Here is a 26,705-nt window from a genome sequence, read left to right on the forward strand (position 1 = left end):
TTATATCAAAGTACATATGGTGGCAAAAAAAAGTCAAGAATTCCAAGGGAAATATGAAAAGAAGTGGGAACAAAGGGGGCCACATCTCAAATCGTATTACAAAGCAATAATTCTCAAATTTTGTACTGATTAAAAAATTTTAAAATGGATCAGTGGACAGGTTAGCTACAACATTTACAGAAAGCAAATGTATCAAGTACTGTAGTAACTGGTAAACACAAAGACTTCAGTTACTTGGTGAAAGACTCATTATTTGACAAAAACTGATGAGGAAATTGGACAGCATATTGGAGAAAAATTAATATAGATCAATACCTTGTTCGTTACACTAAAATAAAATCCAAATGGATATGACATGTATGTGTGTGTATGTGTGTGTACAGCCACATCATAAACAAATTAGAGAAACATGAAAGAAAACAGCTCAGATTTATAGATAGGAGAAAAGCTCATGACTAAAAAAGGAAGATTAAAAAGAAGATAGATAAAATAGAAGATAAATCATAGAAGATAAAAAGATAATTTTGATTATATCAAATTAAAAGTTTTACATGAACAAATCCAATAAAGCTGAGATAAAGAGATACAATTAACAGGGAAGAAAACTTTGTAGTAACTTTCTCTGAGAAAAGTATCAATTCCAAGACATATTATACACTAATTCCAGTTTCTAAGAATGAGCCATTCCCAATTGAAGTATAAGGATATGGATAGACAATTATTTTCTTTTTTCATATTTGTTGTCTATTTTTAATATTCTTTTAAAAATTGAGCTACAATTTTCCCCCTTCTTTCTATTCCTCCCCACCTACTGAGAAAGCAAGCAATATATGTTATGCAAGTGAAATTATGCAATACATAGATCCATATAAGCTATTAAACAAAAAAGCAAGAAAAATAAAGTTTAAAAAAACTATACTTCAATTTACACTCAGAGCTCATCAATTCTTTCTCTTGAGGTGGACAGTATTTTTCATCATGAGTCCTTAGGACTTTTCTTGGATCACACAATATTGCCATTACTGTATATAATAAACTTCTGGTTCTACTCCCTTTACTTTGCATTAATTCATATAGGTCTTTCAATGTTTTTTTTTTCCCTAAAGCCATCACCCTTGTCATTTCCCATAGCTCAATAGTAATCCATCATAATCATATGCCACAACTTCTTCAGCCATTCCCCGTTGTAAGGGAAACTGAGGAGATCCTCCCCAGCCCCTCGCATGACTGCCTCCTGACCTGACATAAGGAATGTAATTTAAAGTTAGTATGTGTGACAGGGAGCACAAAGGGAATGGAACATCAAAGAATAAACAAATTATGTTACTTGGGCAGAACAACTCTTATCTCAAGAAATACATGTGTGTCCAAGGATCTGGCCTATGCTTGGACACATACATAAAATATAGGCATCTGGAGCTCTAGCCAAGCTCCCTCTTTGTTCTAAGGCTTTTTCCCCATGGTTTACATAGATATAAAAAGGGCCACTTGAGAAAGGGACCTTTGGAGGTCTTCGTTTCAGAGATGGGGATGCCCACCTCTGTAGGTTTTCTCAATCAGGACCTTGGTAGTGGTTTCTCTTCAAGTCTCCCCATTAGGGATGGAACTCACCTGATTTAGTGACTTATCTTCTTTCTTTGTCTATTTATATCCTTTCTTTGTTCTATGTTGATTGATTAAATCGTATGCATATGTACATTATTTTAGTTCCTACTTCTCTATTGCCTTAAGCATTATCAAATAAACTCAATTACTTGTTAAATTAGTATCCAGCTTGTCTTTGTACCTTAAGATCTAAACCTAAAGTAAGAGTACTGCGCAGTCCATAATCCCCTTTCCATTACACCCATCCTCTTAATTTCCTCTTCTTTGCCACCACAAAAAAGAGTTGCTATGAACATTTGTGTACATATAGGTCCTTTTCCTTTTTTTTCTTCAAAAATGTCTTTGTGATACATACTACTAGTTGTATTGCTAGGTGAAAGGGAATAAGCTAAATACACACACACACACACACACACACACACACATTCTTCCCTCTTTGAACCTATTCTGATGAGAGTGAGGATCAAGCATTGCCTACCACCCCTCCATCTTTCCCTCCACTATTAAAGCTCTTCCTTGTGCACTTCTTTTATGTGAGATCATTTACCCCATTCTGCCTCTCCCTTTCTCCTTCTCCTGCTGTATCCCTCTTTCTCACCTTCATTTTTTTTTGAGATCTTCTCTACATAATTGACTCACACCTGTACATTTTGTCTATGTAGGCTGCTTCTAACTGTCCTAATAATGATAAAGTTCTTAGGAACTATATGTATTATCTTTTCATATAGGAATGCAAATGGTTTAATTTTATTAATTCTCTTATGATTTCTCTTTTATGTTTACCTTTTTATGCTTCTCTTGAATCTTCTGTTTGAATGCCAAATTTTCTGTTCATCTAGGCTCTTTCCATTACAAATGCTTGAAAGTCCTTTATTTCATTAAGCTTCCTTGTTCCCCCTAAAGGATTATACTGAGTTTTCCTGGGGAGGTTATTCTTGGTGGTAATACTATCTACCTTGACTTTCAGAATATCATACCCAAAGCCCTCTGCTCCTTTACTGTGGAAACTACTAAATATTTTGTGTTCCTGAATGACTGCATGATATTTGAATTGTTTCTTTCTGCTTGCTTGCAATATTTTCTCCTTGACCTGGGAGCTCTGGAATTGGGCTATAATATTATTGGGAGTTTTCATTTTAGGATACTTTTCAGGAGGTGATCAGTGGATTCTTTCAATTTTTATTTTACCTACTAAATCAAAGATATTGAACCAGTTTTCCTTTATACATCCCCCCTTTTTTTTGTTTTAGACATTTGGGGTTAAGTGACTTGCCCAGGGACACACAGCCAGTAAGTGTCAAGTGTTTGGTCTGAGGTCAGATTTGAACTCAGGTCCTCCTGACTTCAGGGCCAGTGCTCTATTCACTGCGCCACCTAGCTGCCCCTATACATCCTTGAAATGTGATGTTTAGGCTCTTCTTTTTATCATGACTTTCAAATAGTCCAATAATTCTTTAATTATCTGTCCTTGATTTATTTCCTAGGTCAGTTTTTTTTCTGATAAGATATTTCAAATTTTCTTTTTTTATTTCTTTAGACTTTATTTTATTGTTTCTTTTGTTATATATGTCAAAATTTTTATTAATCCATTCTTTTGAATATTTTTAACATGTGTTTTTAAAACTTTGGGTTACAAATTTTCTCCCTTCTTCCCTCCCCACCCACCCTCATTGAAAATGTAAGCAACTCAATACAGGTTATAAATGTGTAGTCATGCAAAACACTTCCATAGTAGTCATGTTGTGAAAAACTAAGTATATTTCCCTTCATCTTATCCTACCCCCCATTTATTCTATTCTCTCTTTTGACCCTGTCCCTCCTCAGAAGTGCTTGCTTCTGATTATCCTCTCCCCCAATCTGCCCTCCCCTCTATCATCCCCCCTGCTCTCTTGTCCCCTTCCCCCCTTATTTTCCTGTAGGGTAAGATAGATTTCCATACTCAATTGTGTATGTTATTCCCTCCTTAAGCCAAATCCTATGAGAATAAGATTCACTCATTCCCTCTCACCTTCCCCCATTTCCCCTCCAGAAAGAAACCTTTTCTTGTCTGTTTCATGTGAGATAATTTACCCCATTCTACCCCTCCCTTTCTCCTTCTCCCAGTATAATCCTGTCTTACCCTTTAATTTTATTTTCCAGATATCACCTCTTCATCTTCAACTCACCCTGTGCCCTCTATCTATCTACATACATATAATTTTTTCCCTCCCATTACCCTAATACTAACAAAGGACTCATGAGTTACAAATATCATCTTTCCATGCAGGAATGTAAATAGTTCAACCTTAATAAGTTTCTTATGATTTCTCTTTCCTGTTTACCTCTTCACTTGAGTCTTGTATTTGAAAGCCAAATTTTCTATTCAACTCTGGTCTTTTCATCAAGAATGCTTGAAAGTCCTCTATTTCACTGAATGACCATTTTTTTATCCTGAAGGATTATACTTGGTTTTGCTGGGTAAAGATTCTTGGTTGTAATCCTATCTTCTTTACCCTCCTGAATATTATATTCCATGCCCTGCAGTCCCTTAATGTACAAGCTGCTAAATCTTGTGTTATCCTGATTGTGTTTCCACAATACTTGAATTGTTTCTTTCTGGCTGCTTGCAATATTTTCTCCTTGACCTGGAAACTCTGGAATTTGGGTACAATATTCCTAGGAGTTTTCCTTTGGGAATCTCTTTCAGGAAGTGATTGGTGGATTCTTTCCATTTCTATTTTGCCCTCTGATTCTAAAATAATAGGGCAGTTTTCCTTGATAATTTCTTGAAAGATGATGTCTAGGCTCTTTTTTTTTGATCATGGCTTTCAGATAGTCCAATAATTTTTAAATTCTCTCTCCTGGATCTATTTTCCAGGTCAGTTGTTTTTCCAATGAGATATTTCACATTCTCTTCTATTTCTGAATGTAGGAGCTTTGACTTTGTTGTCTTCTTCTTGTTGTATGTTTTGATCTTCTTTGTAACCAAAGTAAGATAATATAGGCTGACTTTTTTTTTGTGCTGCTTGCTCATGATCCCAGCCAACTACTTGAGTTATAAACTCTTTGTCAAGCCAGGGGTCTATTTCCAATATGGAGAATGTACTGTCCCAAGCTTCAGGGGTTTTGTGCAGCTCTTTTCAGAGATACTTCTAGGGACCTGTAAATTGTCAGTTCTTCCAAGGTGGTATGATAAGGGGCGAGGTGTTTACTTCTTTCCTGTCCTGTGCTCTGGTCTATGAGTAACCATAAGCACTTTCTTCTGTCTTGGAACTATGAGGAGGATTTCCTCTCTACCACCACTACAAGCTCTACCATGCCAGCACTCCACCTCACCCTGGAACCGCCATCCAGATCTGTGACCCAGATCCAAGCATGAGCAAAGCAAGAGAATCCTGCACCAGCAGAGAGATCCCTGCAATCCCCCTCTGTTCAGCCACTCAATTCCCCCTCAGTTTGTGGAGAAAGCTCAGGAGGTAGCCACCACCCTAGGGCAGTGCTCAGGGAATGGAGCTGGGACCCATGCTTCTTTCTCACCACAGACAGACTTTTCCCACTGACCTTCTAAGTTGTCTTTGGTGTTTGTGGGATGAGAAGTCTGGAAACTGCCACAGCTGCCCATGATCCAGTCCTCTGAGACCTGCTCCAGGTTTGCTGCAGCCTGTGAGCCCATGCCAAACTGGGCTCCTCTCCCAACCTTTCCAATCAACCATCCAGGTTGTCTTAGGCTGGAAATTTGTTTCACTTTGTCTTTTGTGGGCTGCTTCAGAATTTGTTTAGAGTCATTTTTTATAGGTATTTGGAGGGGTTTGAGGGAGAGCTCAAGCAGGTCACTGCTTTTATTCCACCATCTTGACTCAGCTATTTTATTGTTTCTTGATGTCCCATGCAGTCATTAGCTTCACTTACCCAGTTCTAATTTTTAAGGAATTATTTTCTTCAGTGAGCTTTTGTACTTATCTTTTCAATTTGGCCAATTCTACTTTTTAAAGAATTTTTTTCTTCAGGAAATTTTTGTGCTTCTTTTACCAGTAGATCAATTCTGTTTTCTTTTTTAATTGTTATTTTCTCCAGTATTTTTATGCCTCTTTTACCAAGTTTTTCATAATTTTCTTGTATGACTAATTATTTTCCCAATTTTTATTCTGCCACTCTTGTCTCTTTAACTCTTCCAAAAATTCTTATTTACCTTGTGTCCAATTAGCATTTACTTTGAAGGGTTTTTTTTTTCAGCCAAAGACAAGGTTTATTAGAACACTCGTCATATTGGGCAGACTCTTAAGGAGTATGAATGTTAGTGAACTATTGGCTAGATTTTAAGAATCTAAGCATCTTAATGGAGATAGGGTGGACCTTATATATAGGAAGACTGTGGGAGGGACTAGGAATGGCCAAGTAGTTTGGGACTGGAGGAGGAGTCTAAGGAGGATCTGGATGGGAGTGGCCAGTAAGCTGGGGTGAACAGAACTCTTAGGACCTGGACCATGTGGCCAAGGAAGAATGGAGCCTAGCTAGGATTAAAGGTGGGAAATGACTGGGGGCCATAGGGAGGTGTAACAGAATTAGGAGATTGGGTGTAGCCACAATGAAAGGCCAATTGATAGCCTCAGGAGAAAGTTAGAGATTTGGCCATGTGGGCAAGTCCAGGGTTTTTCCTTTTTGGGGTCTAGATCCCATCCTCATCATTCCCCCTCAAACAAATGGGACCCAAATTCTTTTAGTGTAAGGGGTGAAGGTCTCAGCTTCTGAAACTGCTTCCTGCTTGCAAGGAGCATAGAGCTGTCCCTGCCTTGAGGGGGTCCCAAAGAGGAGGTTGACTGGAACCAAGCACAGGCTTTATCCAGAGAACAATGGGGGGAAATTGACTGGTACCCGTGGTTTGCTACCAACTGTAGGTGAATGAGCTGTAGTCTGGAAGACATAAATCTGAGAGAAAAGACTACAGGGCCCAAATGACAGAATAAAACATCCTTAACTGATTGAATTCAGATAATTCAGTTTTCTAACCATGCTGTATGAAATTCAGCTCATAGCCAGACTTAGGAATAGCCAGGTGGGTAATGTTCTCTTTCAAAGGAACATAATGGAGAAACTGAGCCAGGAGGATCCCATCTTAGACTGAGGCTAAAATTGTCCTCTCAGCTTTTCCCAATGCTGACTTCCCACCAGTATCACATTCTGAGTAGCTTGTGGCATGTCTCAGATGCTGAATTATTGATTTATTGATGGATTATTATGACCCATTAGACAACTCAAAATAAAATCATGAGCTTTTTTTTTTACCTCAAACAGCAAATTTCACTAATCACAGTTTAGGAAAAACTTTCCCAGGATTTACATCTCAAATTTAAATTTGTCCTGGTGTAAAAAGTCAATCATTAGAGAGTATTCCTACATACTTGCAAATTCTCAGCAAGACAAAACCCAAACAAGCTTTTTGGCTAGTTTACACATTAAAATAATAACTAACAGTAGCCAAATTATTTTAGTGGTAACCAAATTATGAAAAATTGCTTGAGATAACTGATAGAAAAAGTTCACCAATTTGAAACTTGAAACAAATCTATTACCAATCAGGTGACTTCAGTTTTGTTAAATTCATTTCCAAATTACACAGAGAATCAACATCTCATTATTAACAGTTAAAACTACAACTTTAAAAACATGTACTTACTCAAGTTCAGAGGCTAGCTTTTTTACCTTGAGCAGGATGTGCTGAACCTGGGTGATGCTTCCAGGCAAAGGTTGCCCTAGCACCCAGGGACATTGCCAGAGGGGCCCACACTGTAGCTGCTGCCCCTCCCCTTTCCTTCCTTTCCCAGGTGGGGGAGGGTGAAATCAAAGGTGAGGGGTAAAGAGTGAAACTCTCTTCCCCTATGACAGGGATTAACAGATACCCTCTTGACTCAAGGGAAGGGAGTGGGAGAAAGGAGTGACCATGGTTGCAAGGAGGAGTTTCAAAACTCTTAAATGATCAATAACAAAACCTCCAGAATCTGCCAAGATATTTTTAGCTGTTCTGACTTTCCCCTGTAACTTCCATGAAGGAGGATTTGGGGATATAGAGGGTAGTAAGTAAGCCTCAAAGAACCAAAAAGCAACTTCAGTTTTCCCCAATTCCCTAGTGCCAAGGGTATTAAGAGAATTGGGCATACACTTCCCCATAGGGTGTCTGTCCTTGTCCTCTATGCTGCGGAATATATACCCAGGTCCATGGCCTCAAACCTACCCAGTGGACCACAAGCCTGAAAGTGTCAGGCCAAGTGCGAGACAGCCTCATAACTGTCTCCCAGAAAAGCACCTCCAAGCCTTGGTGCTTGGAGAGTGACCCCAACTGCAGAGCGAGAAAGGAGGTACAGGGGGAGGAAGGCTTACATACCTTCCAGTCTTGGCTGGAGAAGAACTTGAGGTTAGGCAGTTTCCCCATACAGGCCACCAAAATGAGGGGTTTAGGGGTGCTGGGACCCCAAAATCACAACACACTTGTCCTGCCCAAAATAATTCAATCCAAGCCTTCTTTCAGCCAAAGACAAGATTTATTAGAACATCTGTCATATTGGGCTGACTCTTAAGGGGTCTGAATGTTAGTAAGCTATTGGCTAGATTATAAGAATCTAAGCCCTTTGAAGGTTTTTTGGTAGATGTTTTCACACTGTTGTCTTCTAAGTTTGTGTCTTGGTCTTCCCTGCCATTGTAGTAGCTTTTTATGGTTAATTTTTTTCTTGTTGTTTGCTCATTTTTCCAGCCTATTTCTTAATTTTGACCTTTATGTTAAAGTTGGGTTCTGCTCACCTGGGGTTGGTCAGGTACTGTCCCAAGCTTTAGGTCTTTTTGTGTTACTGTTTTCAAAGCTAGTTCTGGAGTTTAAAAGTTTTAGATGTTTCCATGGTGGTTTGATCCAGGGAGAGATGTGGTCTCCTGTTCTCCTGGTCTATGCTCTGGTCTTTACCCAGAAAGGTCCCCTGATCTCCTATAGCTACAAGTGCTAATATTCCTCTCTGCCTTTGAACTGTGACAAGGCCCCCTGCTCCCTTGTGCTGCCAAACTTAAGCCATGCCTCATAAATGCTTATGGTCAATAAAGTTGCCAATCAGTGTCAGCTGCCGGCAAAGTGTCCCCTATTATCATTTTTGGTTTTTGTTTTTTTTGATTGGGGAATGGGGGTTAAGTGACTTGCCCAGGGTCACACAGCTAGTAAGTGTTACATGTCTGAGACTAGATTTGAACTGAGGTCCTCCTGAATCTATGGCCGGTGCTCTATCTGCTGTACCACCTAGCTGCCCCTCCTATTATAATTTTTTCAAGAAGCATATTTTTTCTGAACCCCCTTACCATCTCTGGGCTGAGAGCTCCTAAAGCTGCTGCTACAACTGCCTTAGCTACCTCTAAGGCCTGCCTCTTGTGCTGCTACCACATGTTCTTTGGGCCAGCCCACATCCTGGTGTCACAGATCTCTCTTGCTGACCTTTTAAGTTGTCTAAGGTGAGAAAAACATCTCACCGTGATCTTTTCTTGGCTCTGCCACTCCAAAACTCAATTTGAGGCATTATTTTAAAGTGTTTTGAACACAAGCATTGAGAGAGACTGATGGGGTTCCTGCCTCTAATCTACCATTTAGGATCTAATGTGGGAATTCTTTTCAAGTGAAGAAGCTGTAGCTATCTATAGCCACATGAGAAAAGAAAAAAAAGTTCCAAATCAGTATAAATTAGAGAAATGCAAATTAAAGCAATTCAAAAGATTCTACCTCATTCTCATAAGATTGGTAAAGATGACAAAAAAAAAGGAAAATGAAAATTTTAAAAGAGCTATGGGAAAATAAGCATATTTATATATTGTTAGTAAATCTATGAATTGGTACAACCATTCTGGAAAGCAATTAGATTTAAAATACAAAAAAGTTACTAAATAGTGCATCTTCTATCACCCAGCTATACCATGATTAGGTCTGTTTTCAAAAGAGAAAGAAGTAGTAAAAGGTTCTATTATATAAAAAAAATTCATGGCAACTTTGTGGTAATAGGAAAAAAAATGGGAAACTAAGAGGTGCCCATCAATTGAAAAATATCTGAGTAAATTGTGGTATATGAATGTGATTAAATAGTTACTGTGCCATAAGAAATGAGAAAATTGATGATTCCAAAGAACCATGAAAGGACTTATATGAACTGATGCAGATTTAAGAAAGCAGTACAAGAAACAGCATTTTGTATCAATATAATAAAAATTAACAATTTCAAAGATTTCAATAAACTGATAAAGAAAGAATGAAATGAGAATTAGAACAATTTATATAAATCAACAAGAGTGTAAAAATAACTTTGAAAGCTGTAAGAACTATGATCAATGGCATGATCATCCATAATTCTAGAGCAGTGATAGTGAAGCATGCCACTTACTTCCTGAGAGGTGATAGATTTCATCTGGGTAAAAGAAATCTATTTGTGTATAAAGTCAGTGAGAGAATTTTTTTTTTTGTTTTACTATGCATATTAGTTACAAGGGATTTGTTTATTTCTTTTCTGTTTTTTTCCTCCCTCCAGTACAGTGGAAGGAACTCTGACATGCCAAAAGAGATTTTTCTTCTTTAAAAAACAATAAAATACAGAGTTTTGGGGAGGAACGCTACAAGCATGGAATATTACATGCACTTTCATATAAGGTCATTGTATACTGTGAGTTTTACTTAATTGTTTATCTTTGTAAACAAGTAAAACTAATATTACAAGAAACTTCTCACAGAGTGGGGATAATCTGTAAATATGCATAAAAACAAAATATGGCAACAAAAAAATTTAAAGAGAGTTTAAGAGAAGACAAGAGAGGAAATGAGAGATTAAGCAAATGGATTCAGTTTTTTTATTTTTTTGGTGAAGTAAGAGATAAGTTTTTCAGCTGAGAGGGTGAGGAAGAGTACTCCCTGAAAACCTGAAAGAGGAGGAATGAAAATTTTTGGAAGAATTAGTGTGGTGAGTGGCATAGTGAATTAATTACGGAGGTGCAAAACGATTACCTTGCTGAGGTGAGGACCCAGCTGAGAAAGTGATATACTTTGCATTTTCTTATTTGCATAGGGGTTGAATCCCTATAACCTTCTCCAGTTAAAAAGTAAGCTTTTCAAAGTCAAGGAATGTTATTATTATTTTTTTTAATCTTTCTATCCCTAGTGTCTGGTTGACCAGCACTGAGGGAACAAGGTCCTTACCTAATGCCTATACAGTGAAATCATATGACCAATCTCTATCCCAATCCCTAGAATCTATTGAAGTGTTGTGCACATAGTAGTATTTTTTAAATGTTGGATTTAAATAAAAGCCAGAGCTTTACTCTGTCTCTTGACTCCATGTTTCCCACTGTATCAGACTGACTTCCATTGATCCTAAACTAAAATACATAGAATCCCCCTCTCTTCGTATGGTATCTAAAATAGAAAAAGCAACTGGACACTTGCTGATTTCTAGGGCTAATGTTTGCTACTGTTTATTTGGGGAAGCTAAGTGGAAAGAGTACCAGGCCTGGAGTCAGTAAGACTTATAACCCTCTTTCCCTTAGTTTCCTCTTCTAGAACATGAGCTGGGAAAGGAAATGGTAATCCCCTTCATCATCTCTGCCAAGAAAACCCCACGTGGGTCATAGAGTCAGACATGACTGAAAACAACTGAACAGCAACAACAACAAAATGTTTATTTAGTTGTTTCTCTGAAGCAAAAGTTTTCAGGCAAATCTTTCAAAATATCACTGCCACTGTTACTTACCTAGAAAATGGGAAGACTTGCACTGACCCTTTCTCTATGAGGAATAAAACATTCATAGAATTAATGTTATCTGATGAAACTTATCAAAGGAAAAGTGTAACTATTGTTTTCATTCATATGCATGGCCAGGATCACTACATTGAAGTATATTGAAGTCTAAATATGCATAGACAAAGATGAAGGGCAAACTATCTAAATTGCTCTAGATGAAGTATCTGCTTCAACTTGTAAAAGCTGTAAACTTGTAAAATGCTTCCATTCTCTTCCCTTCCTGACTATAATAGAACTGCTAGCTGAAGATAGTCCTGTGCTCCCCAATATCCTTCACCTGTGTACCTCCTCCACATTAAACCTCCTTTGTCCTAACCTTGAATCAAAGAAGAATCTAATTTTTTTCTACTTAAACATGTTTCCCTTATTTCTGAATTTTATTTTTCAATGAAATTAAAGCAGCCAGTGCCCCATTTTGAAGCTTAAATCTGCATTTCATTGCAGCATTGAGGTGACAGCTTGTCACCTGGCATCATCTTCACAGGGAAACTGGTTTAAATAAGACAACTCAAGAAGCTGCATGAGATAACTGCTGAAAGGGTGCTGGTCAGAATTCTAGGCAATTTCCTTTGGTGGTATGCTGCATGTCAGTCACTTTATAGAAAGCAGGATTAGGAAACGGGAAATAGAAGCAGAGCAAATAAAAAAAGAATGAGAAAATGAATGTCTAGAGGTTGGAAAAACTGAGAAGACTGACTTGAAAATGAGAGTCCACTTTAAAATAATGAAAAAAATAACTTGATGATTAGAGGAAAGAGAGAAAGAAATAGAAAAATTTAGGTTAAATAGAAAAAAATTAAAGATAATATAAAATGTAACAGGGAAAATAGAAAATGTTTGAAGTGAGATATGGGTAATTAGTATGCACTCCATTTTCTCTGCTTTATTGGCAGCTGAAAAATATTAACTATTTTTTTATTGATCCACAGGGAATAATCAACCCAAGAAATAGCAAAACATGCAAAAAAGACTTAGCTGAATTCAAATGATCATGATTTCATCAGACTTCAGTATTATGGGCTGTCAGAAGCATTGTTATAGAAGGGTCAATAGACAAGAATTCTAGGAAACTGGTTTCTAGTTCATCTTTGCCGACAACTACCTTATGACCTTAGAAAAACAAAACAAAAAACAAAAGACAAAGCAATCTTCATCTTTCTGAGCCTCAGTTTCTCAACTGTAAAATGAGAAGGTTGGACTAAGTGATCACTGAGGACCTTTCCCAGACTTCTTGATTACTAGAAGCATTGTATATTCATCATATAATGAAGTCGAATATATGTTTACATTGCATTTTTGATGTATATGTAAAAGAAAACTGAAATGCTTGGCTAAAATTATGTATGCAAGTATATTTGATTGAAGGTTAAATGCTTGGCTAAATCATGTATATAAGTATATTTGATTGAAGGTTGTAGACTTATAAACTATTAAATTTTTTATTGACAAAATATATATAAAATATGTTTCAGAAATGATCACCAAGACGAAGAAAGGGCGCGTGCTTGTGGTTGCAATCTTCTTACTGCTGAGCCATGCTCCTTGGCCTCTGGATGCTAACTCTGAAGACGAGGAAGAACAAGGAGACGTTTTAGGTAAAATTTTGCCTATTTTAAGTTATTTAATTTTTTTTCTTATCAAGTTCTAACCAAATATTTACTTTTATTTAGTGCCTTCCAATCCACTGCAGTAGCAATCATATTCTAGTTAATTTTACTCATATACAAGGTATAAAGAAAATGACTTTGTCCCAATGATCTACTGCAATGAAGAAATTTCCTTTATGGGATTTACCAATAAGCCAGGAGCAATCCAGGGGAATTCAAATAAAGATTGCTTTAGTCTGAGTCTGTGGAAATCTAACAGCCCTGTATTGGTCCTGTCATGACCTTCCATTAGGGCAGCTAGGTAGTGCAGTAGATAAGAGGACCTGGAGTCAGGAAGATGAGTCTTCCTGAGTTCAAATCTGACCTCAGACACTTACCAGCTGTGTGACCTGAGCAAATCACTTAACCTTGTTTGCTTCGGTTCATCATCTATAAAATGAGCTGGAGAAGGGAATGGCAAACTACTCTAGTATCATTGCCAAGAAAACCCCAAATACGGTTATAAAAGTTGGACACAGCTGAATGACTGAACATAGTACGGACAATAGAATGTGATAGTCTTAATAAGAGACAACATAGTAGAGTATTGGGCTTGGAGACTAGATGACTTCAGTAAGGTTCACATCCTATCTAGTCCTACAATCCTGAGCAAATCATGGGATCTCTAAGTACTTCTGAGTAATTTAATCTCTATGTGCCTCAGGGAATTTTCTAGGACATATCTACTAATTAGTTATCTATAGAACCCTAGTGATAAGTCATTGATATTTACATGACTCTCCTCACTGGGGAAGAGAATGATTATCTGGACCTCTATGCCTGGACTGGGTTATCCAGAGCTTGTGAAGCAGAGTTTCTCTTTTTTCTTCTGGGTTCTGACTTCCTTTGCTTCTTCCAAGAGTCTTTCTCTTCTTTTAGGGCCCTTTCTCTGAGAAGAGCTTGTTACTACCTCATGTGCCCTGTCTTGCAGCAGAAGTCAGAAGCAAATCAGAAGCTTTCTTCTCCCAAACTCTCCTTTAGGTAGGCCCAAAGTTGAGAACTAATTCTTTCCACTAATGAGGAGAATTATTCAAATTCCATAGTTTGCACCCAGAGTTAAGTATATGCATACAGAAGGCAAGGGAGAAGTAGAGATAGTAATGATGAGAAGGAAATGTGACAGGCTTTGTGCAAAGAGCAGGGAATTTTGAGCGAAAGGACCTAATTTCAAATCTCAGTCTTTCATTCTGCTGTGTGACTTTGGAGCAAGTCACTAAAGCTTCAGATTCCCCTCAGTAATATGAAAGAATTTCCCTAAATGATCTCTAATGTTCTAACTCTAGATTCTATATTGATCAAAGAGTATGTTTTAACTTTAGGATATAAATTAGTCAGCAAGACACTGTGCTAGACACTAGGAATATGAAGAAAAATGAAACAACCATAGACAAGGAGTGGTGACTGACAAAAGATAAAGGCTGATAAGGTTAACCAAGTGTACCTGTATTTATTTCTATTTTAAAAAAGAAATTTGTACCAAACATATTCTCTATCACCTTACTTTAAGCCACTTTACTACTTTTTTATAAATAGATTTTTCGGGGGGGGCAATAAAAAGGAGTAGAAACCTCAGGGTTAATCTGTTGAGTATAGTTAAACTTGTCCATGGTTTATAATCCTCTGGTAAAACCACATGCTTGTGGTACTATACTACCACCTCGTGGCTATACACCAAAATAGCAGGTCCAAATAACAATATTAATGTGGCAAAAATTAATTTGGATGTCACAAACCTTATAAAAAGAAAAAAAAAGGAAATCAAACAATTACCACTAAATATCACTCAGCATTTTCTTTTGAACTTCTCTAATGAGATTATGTATTATTGTATATTTTAGTAATCTGTATATGTTATCATATTTACTTCCTAAAGTGAAAGTTATATACAGGCAAAAAATGTTTCTTCTACAAATCCATACCTTGACCTCTAGGACCTAGCTCAATGTTTTACACCCAACTTGTTCTAAGGCACTAGCACAATGCCTTGAATAGTATAGGGGCTGGGATCAGCTAGATGGCTCAGTGGATAGAGCAGCTGCCCTGGAGTCAGGAAGACCCGAGTTTAAATCCAGCATTAGACACTTGACACTTACTAGCGGTGTGACCCTGGGCAAGTCACCTAACCCCATTGACTAGCAGGGGCAGGGCGGGGAGAAGTATAGGGGCTTAATAGATATCTTTTTAAATTTTTATTCAAATGCCAAAGATAAAAACCTATTGTTTAACACTGAAAAATACATATATACATAATTGATTTGTAAACATTTTTCTGTTAAAATGTTTGACAAAATTTAGGATAAAAAAGTTACAGTATTAGGTAGCAGAAAAGGGAAAGGAAGGGAGAGTCAGCTGGCATATGGTATAGGAAAAAAAATCTTTATATAATACGTTAGGTTGGTCTTGTTGAATCTACAAAGAACCTTGGGAGCATTTTCGGTTTTTGCTTTGTTTTTGTTTTTGTTTTTTGTAGGCAAAAACCATATAATTCATATATACCTAAGAATATGAGGAACCTTATGAGTTGATATTGCCATGTATATATATATATATAGATAGATAGATTGAGACACTTTTGTAGATATAATTATTTTATTCAAAAATCTTTGTAGTATAAAATTATTAGAAAATAATACATTCAGAGATAGAGTGGACTAGAAAAGTCGTAACGTCTAAACTCTTCATTTCACAAAGAAAGGAACTGAGACCAATAGAGTTTGAAAGACTTGCTTAAGTTTCCACCATATAAGGCAGAGTCCTCTAGTTCTAGGTCTGGAGAAAACATTGCAATATGCTACATTTCCTATCTGAGTCTCAGAAAGGACTATGCTAATAGTCTTCCACAAACACTGATTATGGATACAAATTTCTATTTGCTGGATTTTTGTCTTGGACTTTAAATTGAGTCTTATTATTCTATAATCCTTCTCTTTAAATAGCTGTTAAATCATAAATGGAGTGTGCAAATCTTTGGCCTGTAAAGCTTCCAGGCATGTGTGGATAGGAAGTATTCATTTAAACTGCAGCAAATGAAAGGGGAAAGTAGCTCTGTGTCAATTGCCAGCTGCTTTGCCATATTGACAATATTTATCTAAACAATATAGTTACAAGAACCATCTAAAAGCTCCGGGGCACTTACTTTATTTACTCACTTCAGAAAGATATACAACTTCAAAAAAATAATAATATAAAACCCAAGGAAACTTTAGGAAAATAAGTTTACATTTATTTTGAAGTAACTTTACAGCTAAGAGGACCTTTTTTTTTTTTGCCTATTCCAGAGAATGTTTTAATAGTGACAGGGTCATCCCTCTTGCTAAAATGATTGTATTTTCTATAATTAGTGTCAATGTGTGTTTCCTATACAGGTACACGTGTTCACATGGGTCTATCTATGCATGGTTCAGAGGAAGGCTCGAATAGATATCGCTAGAGTCTCATCCACCTACCCTGTTCCAAGGGAGACTTTGATTCCTATCCACTCCCCTTCTCCCACCAATATTGTTAGTCCAGAGGAAATAAATTTTAGATTCAAGCTACTCTCCTGAATGCTATCCCTTAACATGGAAGGAGTGTCCCACGATAGAGATCCAAAGTATTGACTCCCATTCCATGCCAGTTGCACGAAAACTATCACACATTGTAAATAGCATATGCACCCACTTATCCAAACTGATAACAAAGATAAATCAGAGAAGTTATAAATGTTAAGCTGTACCAGATAATACACAAAATAAATAAGGTTTCCCACTTGACTCAAGATATCTCAACTCTACCAAAACAGTGAGGAAGAGTGTGCCAGATTTCACCCAAGGAGAAATTACCTGAAATCTCTAGCAATGTAAGCTAGGGATGAGGATATGATTGGAGTGCCATATCCTCTACATGTAAGCTTCTTCCTAAAGTCTTTCACTCCCTTCAAGTACCTGCCCTAAAGTGATACTGGAACTATATACTTCCTCTCTGGAAGCTATAAACTAGAAGAAACAAGACTCCTCTTTTTCCAAGCTTATGCCAACTCCACCCTTCACTCAGGCACAGAGCACTGAGTAATTCTCTGTCAATTAGAGTCCTATGCAAATAGTTTTGAGCCTCAGGTTACACTGGAAACAGTGTAGTTATTCAGAAAACAAATATATAATTTTATACCTGAAACAAATGTCTATTTTCTAAAGCTAAAGGAATTATTTATTTTAAAATCAAACTCTTCCAGTTTCATGGTATCCTTTAACAATACAAATTAGTTTCTTTTTTCTGAATTCTCTTGGACTTTACAAGGCATTGAATTGTTTGGTTACTTTTTACTTATTCTTCTAAATATTTGTCCCCAAAATTCAAAATAAGATTGGATAATCACAAAAATAATGAAGAAAGGAAGGAAGATTATTTTAATGATGAGAAAATTTTAAAAAAATCTGAAATTGGATGATGATGAGTAATAGAAAAATTATGCAGAATTAGCTATTGAATAGATATATGGTGCCCAGATATGGGGTGGTCAACTTATAATCAAACATTTCTACCTGTCTTTAACCAATGTTACTGATGCTTATTAAAAATTATTTAAACTTGCATATTGTTTTAAGAGACTCCTACTATCATCAGCTTAGACTGAAACCATACATAAGTAGAAAAACTATTCAGCTTTGACCATAAGTATTCATTGCTTAGCTTCCAGCCATGTTGGAAATGAGTTGTCTAATTTACAGAATCATTTAAATGTCCTTTTGAAAAGAGCACATCAGAGATGATGATAATAATAATTGATACATACACATAATTTTAAAGTTTCAAAATGTTTTACATCTACTATCTCATTTTATACACATGGAAAACCTGGGAGGTGGGTACTATAGGTATTATTATAATTTTACAGGTGAGGAAATAGGTCATAGAAGTTAAGTGATACCCATTGTCACATAGCTGGCAAGTATCAGAGGCAGGTCTTGAATCCAAGATCTGACTCCAAGACCTCTGTGCACTCTTTCACACCTTGCTATTTCTATGATTTTAGTGAAATGTTTTAAATATCTTATGCAACTATCATAAATATTGTGGAAATAATGTAGCTCAGAAGTTATTTTCCCTCCATTTTATGAGAGATTCAATTTGGTAGAATGATGTCACAAAATTTGGAAAAGAATCAGGCAACTAAAGAGAATGCATTGGAATTCTACAGGAAGGAACAGTCTGACCAATTTTTGAAGAATATGAGGAATGCAAACTAATGGTTTATAAAACCCATATTTATGATTATTGTAAGTCAAATTTTCTCCTTGTCTTTCTATTCTCATAATAATGTTTGACATCTAAAATAGAGAAATATCAAATACAGTATAATGGACCATCTGTACTAGGTATCTGTTGTTTTCATGTAAAGGAATGATACTTAATATAATAAAAGTCATACTCACATGTCTAGGGTTCCAAAACAAAGATGGATCAATCATCTTTCCACTGGTAGACCTCTCCAATTCATAAGTAACCCCTACTATCAACTCCTGTTGCTCCAGGGATACCGTATTTTGGCCTTTCCAGACCTTTAAACATTTCAGAACTCACAAGGCATTCTTGGATACATCTGCCATGTGGTATTGACCTGAGCTCATTAAAGAATAAACAAGTACTGCAAAGTCATCCAGAGCCACCAGCCCAAATGACTGAGGGGTTACTATGATCCAAGGTAAAGAAGGACTGACTTTCTCTACCTCTTACTGGCATCATATCATGCTACCTGTGGCCCCATTCAGGAGCTATCTCTCTCCTCTTAAAAAAATTCACTGAGTTATTAATTCTGGTTCAACAGCCAATTAGGAGGGCTCTTCCCTATTTCCCCTGGCTATAAGTAAGCTTCCGAAGCTCCCACATGTATGGCTACCATATATATTGGACTCTATCATCTACAATAAATTCCACATCATTTTTCTATAACTAATTCTGATCAACTTTCAGATATCCTTTGCTATTTTTCATCATTCTTTAAATCTTTATCAGTAGGACACAGTGCTTAAACTTCCCCCCACACTAGTCCTAGCTCTTTTCTTTGAAGAAGTTGAGAATATCTATCAAACATTCAGAGAAATTGAAAGATCACCTCAGGTCAGATCCATATTAAATCACAAATCCTACTCTGTTACTTAAAAAAAGTCTTGTTTAAAAGTAAATTTTGTGTGGGCATTTTAATATTTTTAAACTTCTATTCATAGCCTTTTGTACCCAGTCAAAACAAATGACTATATAATAGAATAAATGGCAACTATGTCTTGTTTGGTATTATTAATGTAATGAGTTTTTATTTTATAGAAAAATGTTGCCCTCCAGAGGGCAATTTGATCTTTCATTTCATAATGTTTCATAATTCTGGTTTCTAGCTAATTCTAAAATATCATTCAACTAATCACATCTTCATCTGTGCAATGATTTTAGGAGAAAGTTGTTGTTATAAATTGGAAGTAAAAGATTGCAATTTTCAGTGACTAGAATTCTTTCCTTCCTGATTGATACAAATATAATACAGGATGATTTTCCTAATACCTTATTAATGAAAATATTTTCAATTATCAGTTCAAATCATCAATTATTTATTAATTCCCCCCACAGCCACTTCTCATGACATGCTTATCTGTTTTAGCGATAATATATCATTGCACAGGATGCTCTCAGAAAAACCTGGAATAACTTAGATGAACTGTTGCAAAGTGAAATGAGCAAAACCAGGAGACCATTTTATGCAGTAATAGTGATATTTTATGATGATCAATTATGAATGATTTAGATATTTTCAGCAACACAATGATCCAAGACAATTCTGAAGGACTTATAATGAAAAATTCTATCCATATCCAGAGAAAGAAATGATGGAGTCTGAATACAGATAAAAGCATTCTTTTCCTTTTTCAAATCTGTTTTCTTTCACAACATGACTAACATGGACATATATTTTGTATGACAGCTCATGTATAACTTATGTCAAATTGCTTGTCTTCTCAATAACAGAGGAAGGGAGAGAGCAAGATTTTAGGACTCAAAAAAAATTTAAATGAATGTTAAAATTGCTTTTACATGTAATTGGGGAAAATAAATATTAAATGTTAATAATATTTTATTTTTTGAATTATATGGAAAGATAATTTTCAACATTCCTTCTTTGAAAGATTTTGAGTTCCATATTTTTCTCCTTCCTTCTGCCCTCCCCAATATGGCAAGCAATCTGATATAGGTTACACACGTACAATCATGTAAAACATATTTCCACATTAGTCATGTTGTGAAAGAAGAAACAGAACAAAAGGAAAAAAAAGACACACAAAAAATGAAAATAGTATGCTTCAATTTGCATTCAGACTCTGTCAGTTTTTTCTCTGGATTTGGATAGCATTTTCCATCATGGGTCTTTTGGAATTGCCTCAGATCATTGTATTGCTGAGAAAAACTAAGTCAGTCATAGTTGATCATCACAAAATGTTACTGTGTACAATGTTCTCCTGGTTCTCCTCACTTTGTTCTTGCTATGTTTTCTTAAAAAGTGACTCAAAGCCTACTGCCTTCTGAAAGGCTTCTCTCTTCTCCAGCCCCCACTTCCACCTTAGTCATGACCTTCCGCTTTAGACTTTTGTTATTTATTGAGTAATACTTGGGTATGACAGATATCTGGGATAATGTCTTCCTACTAGATTGTAAGCCCAGTGAGGGCAGGGGATAGTGTCTTACTGAGAAATGCAAATTGGGAATTCTACTTGATCAATATCATCAGGCTTGATTTTTAGCTGAGGCCTGCTATGAATTAATAAGCTTAGGTAAATTAGCTTGTATTAGTAATTTGTTAGCATTTGACTTCCCCAATCTGGTAAGCCTAAGTGGATTCTTTTGTAAGATTCCCCTTTTCAGTGTGAGTTAAAGTTCCCCTTTTTATATGAGTTAATTCCTCCTTTGGACTCATGGAAAATCACCAACTTTCCACATGATGCTAAACTCCAATACTGGTGTTGTGACTAACCAGCTGAACAACAAGCTTTTGAAGTGCCCAATCAATCAGAGAAAAGAGGTGTTCCATACTAACAGATTGTCCAACTTTCACATTCCTGATTCCCAGAAATAGGTTCTATGTTACTAACCTCTTTCCAGTCACACAGCCCCTATTCTTGTCCTTGTTCAAGATGCTAAGATGCCTTAGCCGACCTTGTGGCAAATGGATACAACTTGTGATTAGCACCCTCTGTCCCAACCATCCAGGCATCAGTAACACCTATGTTACCCAAGTTTTATCATATGCCTCAATTCCTCTTTGTGGACTATAAGAAAGCTCTGTGAAGTCTCCCTGGAGGTCCTTTGTTACCAAAGAGCCTCAGACCCCATTTATTGGCAATTACCAGCCTTGCTAATAAGCAGCTAGGTGGCATCATATGCACAGAGTGCTGCGCCTGGAGTCTAAGGAAGACCTTAGTTCAAAATTGGCCTCAGATGCCTAGCAGCTGTGTGACCCTGGGCAAGTCACCTTACCCTACCTATCTCAGTTTCCTCATCTATAAAATGAGCTGGAAAAGGAAATGGAAAACTATTCCAGTATTTTTGCCAAGAAAACCCCAATGAAGTCACAAAGAGTTGGGCATAACTGAACAACAATCTCGCTAATAAATGGAATGTGCTTGGTTTCTTTTTACTACAGATTTCAATTGCCACAATGTCTGAGCTTAGGACCTGCCACAGTGCATAGCAGAGAGTTCTATAGCCAAGAGGGGCTGTTGATTTATAGAATAGAGTCTGTTGACAGGACCTACTCTAAGAAGATACCTCCATTGTTCTGTATTCTAGAGACAGGAGTTAAGGGTGAAGGGAAGGATTAGAGGCCACTGGCTTTTAGGTCAAATGAGATAATTACATATTAAATTTTTAAAAATAACACAAATATAAAGTTTACAAAAGTCACTACAAGTTAATGGGAAAATGTTGCCAAACAAAATTTCATGCTGTTATTTTATTTTCTCCCTTCATTCCTTCTTCTAGAGATGTATTTACCACCACCAAAACTTCTACGTTCAAGTTGTGCCTACAAAGCTGATGAAGGACCATGTAAAGCCATGCTCAAGAGGTTTTTCTACAATATTTACACTCAACACTGTGAAGAATTTGTATATGGAGGATGTGAAGGCAATGAAAACCGATTTGAAAGTCTGGAAGACTGCCAGAAACAGTGTTTAGCAGGTGAGTTCCTTGAAAAATCTATCATTGGCTAACAGGATCATAGATTTATGGGCAAAAGGGAATGTAGAAATAGTGAGACCAACCTATTCATTTTATAGATAATTCCTGATACTCTAAGAATCTTTATAATAATTCAGGTTAACTTCCAATCATGTACTTTTTCTATAGCTGCCCATGAAAGGGGAAAAGCAAATAGGCATTAATATAACATTTTTATTACTGATACACTAATAATGATGCTCTCAACAAAGGCTCCTTTATTTTGGAATGAATGGGGAAATTTAATTTATTGTGTTAAATATTTTGCCTAAAACATTATGCCAACAAAAGCAGGGGTGTGCTGAACTATCAAACATTCCTGGCACTGTGTAACCTGACTTGAGATCATACATAGTATGGATGACTCCCATGCTACCACAGGCATTTTGCTGGCAGCCAAAAAAGGGGCCCTTACATTTCCATTCTAGGACCTTTAGAAGATATCCTTTAAGACAATCTTAGAAGATGGGAAGCTGGAGAATGAACAGTCCATGAATTAAGAAAAAAATTCTTAGAGATTTGCAGAGGGAGATCTTCTATCCCCTGTGATTGGGAAGATGATTTTATGAGAACCGAATGGACGTGAATATTTCATTTTACATAGATCATATTTTTTTCTCCCTTCCACATAATGGAAATAGGAAATGCCACTAATTAATATTATTCAGCTTAAACTTTATGTCAGATATTGTCAGTGCCTGTTATGGATTTCATGGTTAAACCAGTCACTTTCTACTTCATTCAGATTTCCATACCAAGGTACATTTCTATATCAAAATGAACATTTCTTTAGTCTTCATAACCTTGGCTAGATGCCTATCTCATTCTTTACACATTTCTATTTTAGTGTTTTCATTTAGCAGCCTACTTCTTTTCCATAAATCTGTCTCATTCTGGCATAAAGCACTTTCTCTCCCTAACTTTGCCATTACACAAAAATACATTTGTTTTTCCTTTGGACTTAATACAAATATTGTAATTTAGGTAATCATTGGTGGTACCCACATAACTCTTTGTGAATCACCACAAATAAACCACCATTAAAATTTAAGAATACTTATACCTCCTCATTTAATTCAATTCAACTGAATACCACAAGTGTGTATTAAGCACCTGCTATGTGCTAGGCACTAGGAATCCAAAGATAAAAGAAAATATTTCTGACCCTAATGGAGCTTATGATTCTTTGAAAGAAGCAGCATACAAAGTATATAGAAAAATATACAGTGTAATTTCTGTGGGGAGGGCATAGGGCTAATATGATGGGCAGTTTGATAACAATAGCACACAGACTCTAGAGGGCACAATGGAAGGGCATAGAAGAGTACAATAGGAACAATGGAAGGGTAGGGCTTCATGACTAGATGTGAGGGTACAGGAATTAGTGGTCAGAAAAGGAAGATTTTATTTAGTTAGCCATAGCTCAAAATCACAAGGATTCTCAGTGGAATAATAGAGAAATAGATTATGATGTCTTTACCAAGGAAAGGGTAATATATATTTGATTATTAATCCTTATCAGTGACTGAAGGTAAATGGGGAGAGGCATACAAAGAGTTGGAAGAGCAGGTATCTAGTCCCTGTTCCTACCTGATAGTTAAGGCCAGGGTTGGTAGAATCCTGGGAGCCAAGTTGGTTACAAAAGGGCGAAGCATGCTTGAGGGATTTGCCCCTAGCAAGGTCAGCTCTGACCCAACTTTCTCCAATGTTGAGTAGATCATCTTTCCTAGGTTGGTATGGACATAAAGTGGTTCATTTTATCTAAGATCCTTCAAACATTCTCATCTTGTACAAATGTTTATATCTTCCACATACTAGGGCAATATTACAGGCTAAAACAAACCTCTCAGAAAAAGAAGTATGTGTTATATTGATGGTCAGGGTGTTAAAAAATCTCTAGAGATAAAATAACTCTAGAAAAATCACATGGGAATTAAGCACTTAGGATATAAAATGTGTTTTTTTCCCTTTCCCACTGTGGCCATCCAAACAAGTTATAGTTCTGAAAAAATAAATTTATGTAATATTCACATAATGTAAATTATCATCAAAGCAAGGGATATATTGTTGTTACATCTTCCTATCGCTAGCATCTTTCATAGAATAGATATTTAACAAATGCTTTTGGATTAGATGGGATGGTAATTCTTCTGAAATTACAATTTATATTTACATCTGTTTCTTGCCCTGGCTCATAAGTATCTTTCATCAGGAATACACATTATCCCTATTAACATTACAGTGAACCTTATTACTAAATGAGCACAAAGGGAATATTTTTTCTGCTCACCCTTCCTTTTCCATGACAGAAAGCTTGAAAGGAGTGATACATATGTCAAAACAATGTAAACATTATTCTATACACAATAAATGTGAATATCTAAGATAAATAAGCTTTTGTTTTTTTTAACTATGACTCCCCTCAAAACATTTCATCTTCTTTGTATTGTCTTATCTATGCTGATATTACAATATTTCTTTTAATGATGAATAAATATTGAATTGGATTTTCCAATATTCTATAAATTTCTCACACAAAAGGCATGTCTGCAGTATGCAGTCACCCAGAAAAATGCTGAAAAAGTTGATTAAGTATATAGATATTTGATGCTCAGCTGAAAATTCTGTATGTATTTGGCCATCAAATATAAAATATGTAGCTTCATTTCAGGGTTCTTTTCTCTTTTTCTCTCTATGTACTTTGCTCTTTGCTGATTTAATTCCCCGTCCATCCCTCTCCCTTCCTAATTGTTGAATTATCATCTCTACAAAGATAATGCATGAATCCAAATAGCCTATTCTAATTTATCTTTCAAATTCCTTAGCCTACTGCCTAAAACTCTCCTTAATCTTTCTCTAATCTACCTTTCCAGACAGTTTTTTTATTATTTCTCTTCATACACTTCAGCAAAATTGAACTTTTAATGTTCCTGAACTCAGCTTGCCATCTCCAGAGGGGTTGTGTGCATTCATCCACTCACATAAGCCTAAACTGTATTCTTTCCTCATCTTGATTTCTCAAAATCCTATATTTTTTCCAAGGATCAACTTAGGTGCCACCTCTTTTGTGAGACTTTCACTTATCTCCAGTTCACCCTCAGATATGATCAAATATCATTAAATCACTTTGTTTGATCTTTTTTACCACCTTCAAGCCTTACCCAGTATGATTTTTTTCTCCTGTGTATTTGTCTTCCTCAACCCACTCCCCTTTCTACTATAAGCTACTTGAGGAGCGGAACAATTTTTTTTTCTTAATTCTATTGGTTTGGTTTTTATGTATAGATTATTGCAACTTCATGGTTGGTCTCTTGCAATAAAGTAAAATAAATTAAGCAAAACTAATAATACCCTCAAAGTGAATGCTACATTCCACATCTGTAGCACTCCCATTTCTCTATTTTAACAGAAACCCATGTATATATGTATATATATATATATATGTATATATATGTATGTATATATGTATATATATATATATATAGATATATAAAATACATATTAGATTGTTGTTGTTGTTGTTATTGTTATTGTCTAGTTGTGTCTGACTCTTCAAGACACCATGGACCATAACACACCATTATTGTTCCATAGGTTTTTCTTGGCAACGATACTGGGATGAATGGTTTGCCATTTCCTTCTCTTGGTTTAAGGCAAACAGAGGTTAAATGATCTGTCTGGGGTCACATAGCTAGTAAATGTCTGAGGCTAGCTTTTAACTTAGGTCTTCCTGACTCCAGGCCCAGCACTCTATACACAAAGCCATCTAGTTTCCTCCACATATTACATACATACAACCAAAATACATAATATGTAATCCATCCATTCATATACACATATGTTATACATACGTATATTGCACACACATTTAAACTTATTTCTTTCAATGGTAACACAATTCTTTGGTAGAAGTTAAGAGTTTTATTTTCCTAAAATATATTTGAATCTGTGTGATACCTCCCCACGCAATATTTCGTTTTCCTGTCTAGACAACCTCAGTGTGTTCTCTTCCTGCCCATTATCTGGAGGGGCTTATTTTCCTTCCTCAATTGTTAGAAGGAGCTACTTTTTCCAAATTACATAGTTTTTCAATTTTCTTTAGCTTTGAAGAATAAAAACCAAAGTGAGTAGATTATTATTGCAACTCTTTTACTGCCCTGTTTTCCTTTCTTGGTATAGAGGGAATTTAGAATATTGGAGATGCTTATGAACTATTCAGCAATGGTGTTCTGATTTCACTATCGCTCCCCCACCATGACAGTGCATAAATGACAACAGACCGTTTGCTAGTCAATATAAGTATGAATCATCACTTTTTCTAGGATACACCTTAAACACCAATTCTGTTCCTTTAACTATTTTGGGAGAGGGGGGAGACTGGACTTGTGATTGCTTTGGTGTAAAAACTCTTGGTAAGAAAGTTCTCTTGACC

At 36.2% G+C, this 26,705-nt stretch overlaps 1 protein-coding gene across 3 annotated transcripts in view; it reads left to right on the plus strand.

Annotated features, from left to right (window-relative positions):
• TFPI (tissue factor pathway inhibitor) overlaps positions 1-26,705 on the plus strand; it is a 124,045-nt gene that overhangs the window by 54,355 nt on the left and 42,985 nt on the right. For all 3 annotated transcript variants that reach the window (XM_027865930.1, XM_027865933.1, XM_027865931.1), the window contains exons 2-3: positions 12,863-12,985; positions 22,037-22,234. In XM_027865930.1, coding sequence (XP_027721731.1) covers positions 12,865-12,985; positions 22,037-22,234 — 319 coding nt within the window. In that variant the 5' untranslated portion in view covers positions 12,863-12,864. The remainder of the gene's footprint in view (positions 1-12,862; positions 12,986-22,036; positions 22,235-26,705) is intronic.

Source organism: Vombatus ursinus, unplaced genomic scaffold (assembly GCF_900497805.2).
Source record: "Vombatus ursinus unplaced genomic scaffold, bare-nosed wombat genome assembly UNPS02014779.1, whole genome shotgun sequence".
Lineage (NCBI taxonomy): Eukaryota > Metazoa > Chordata > Mammalia > Diprotodontia > Vombatidae > Vombatus > Vombatus ursinus.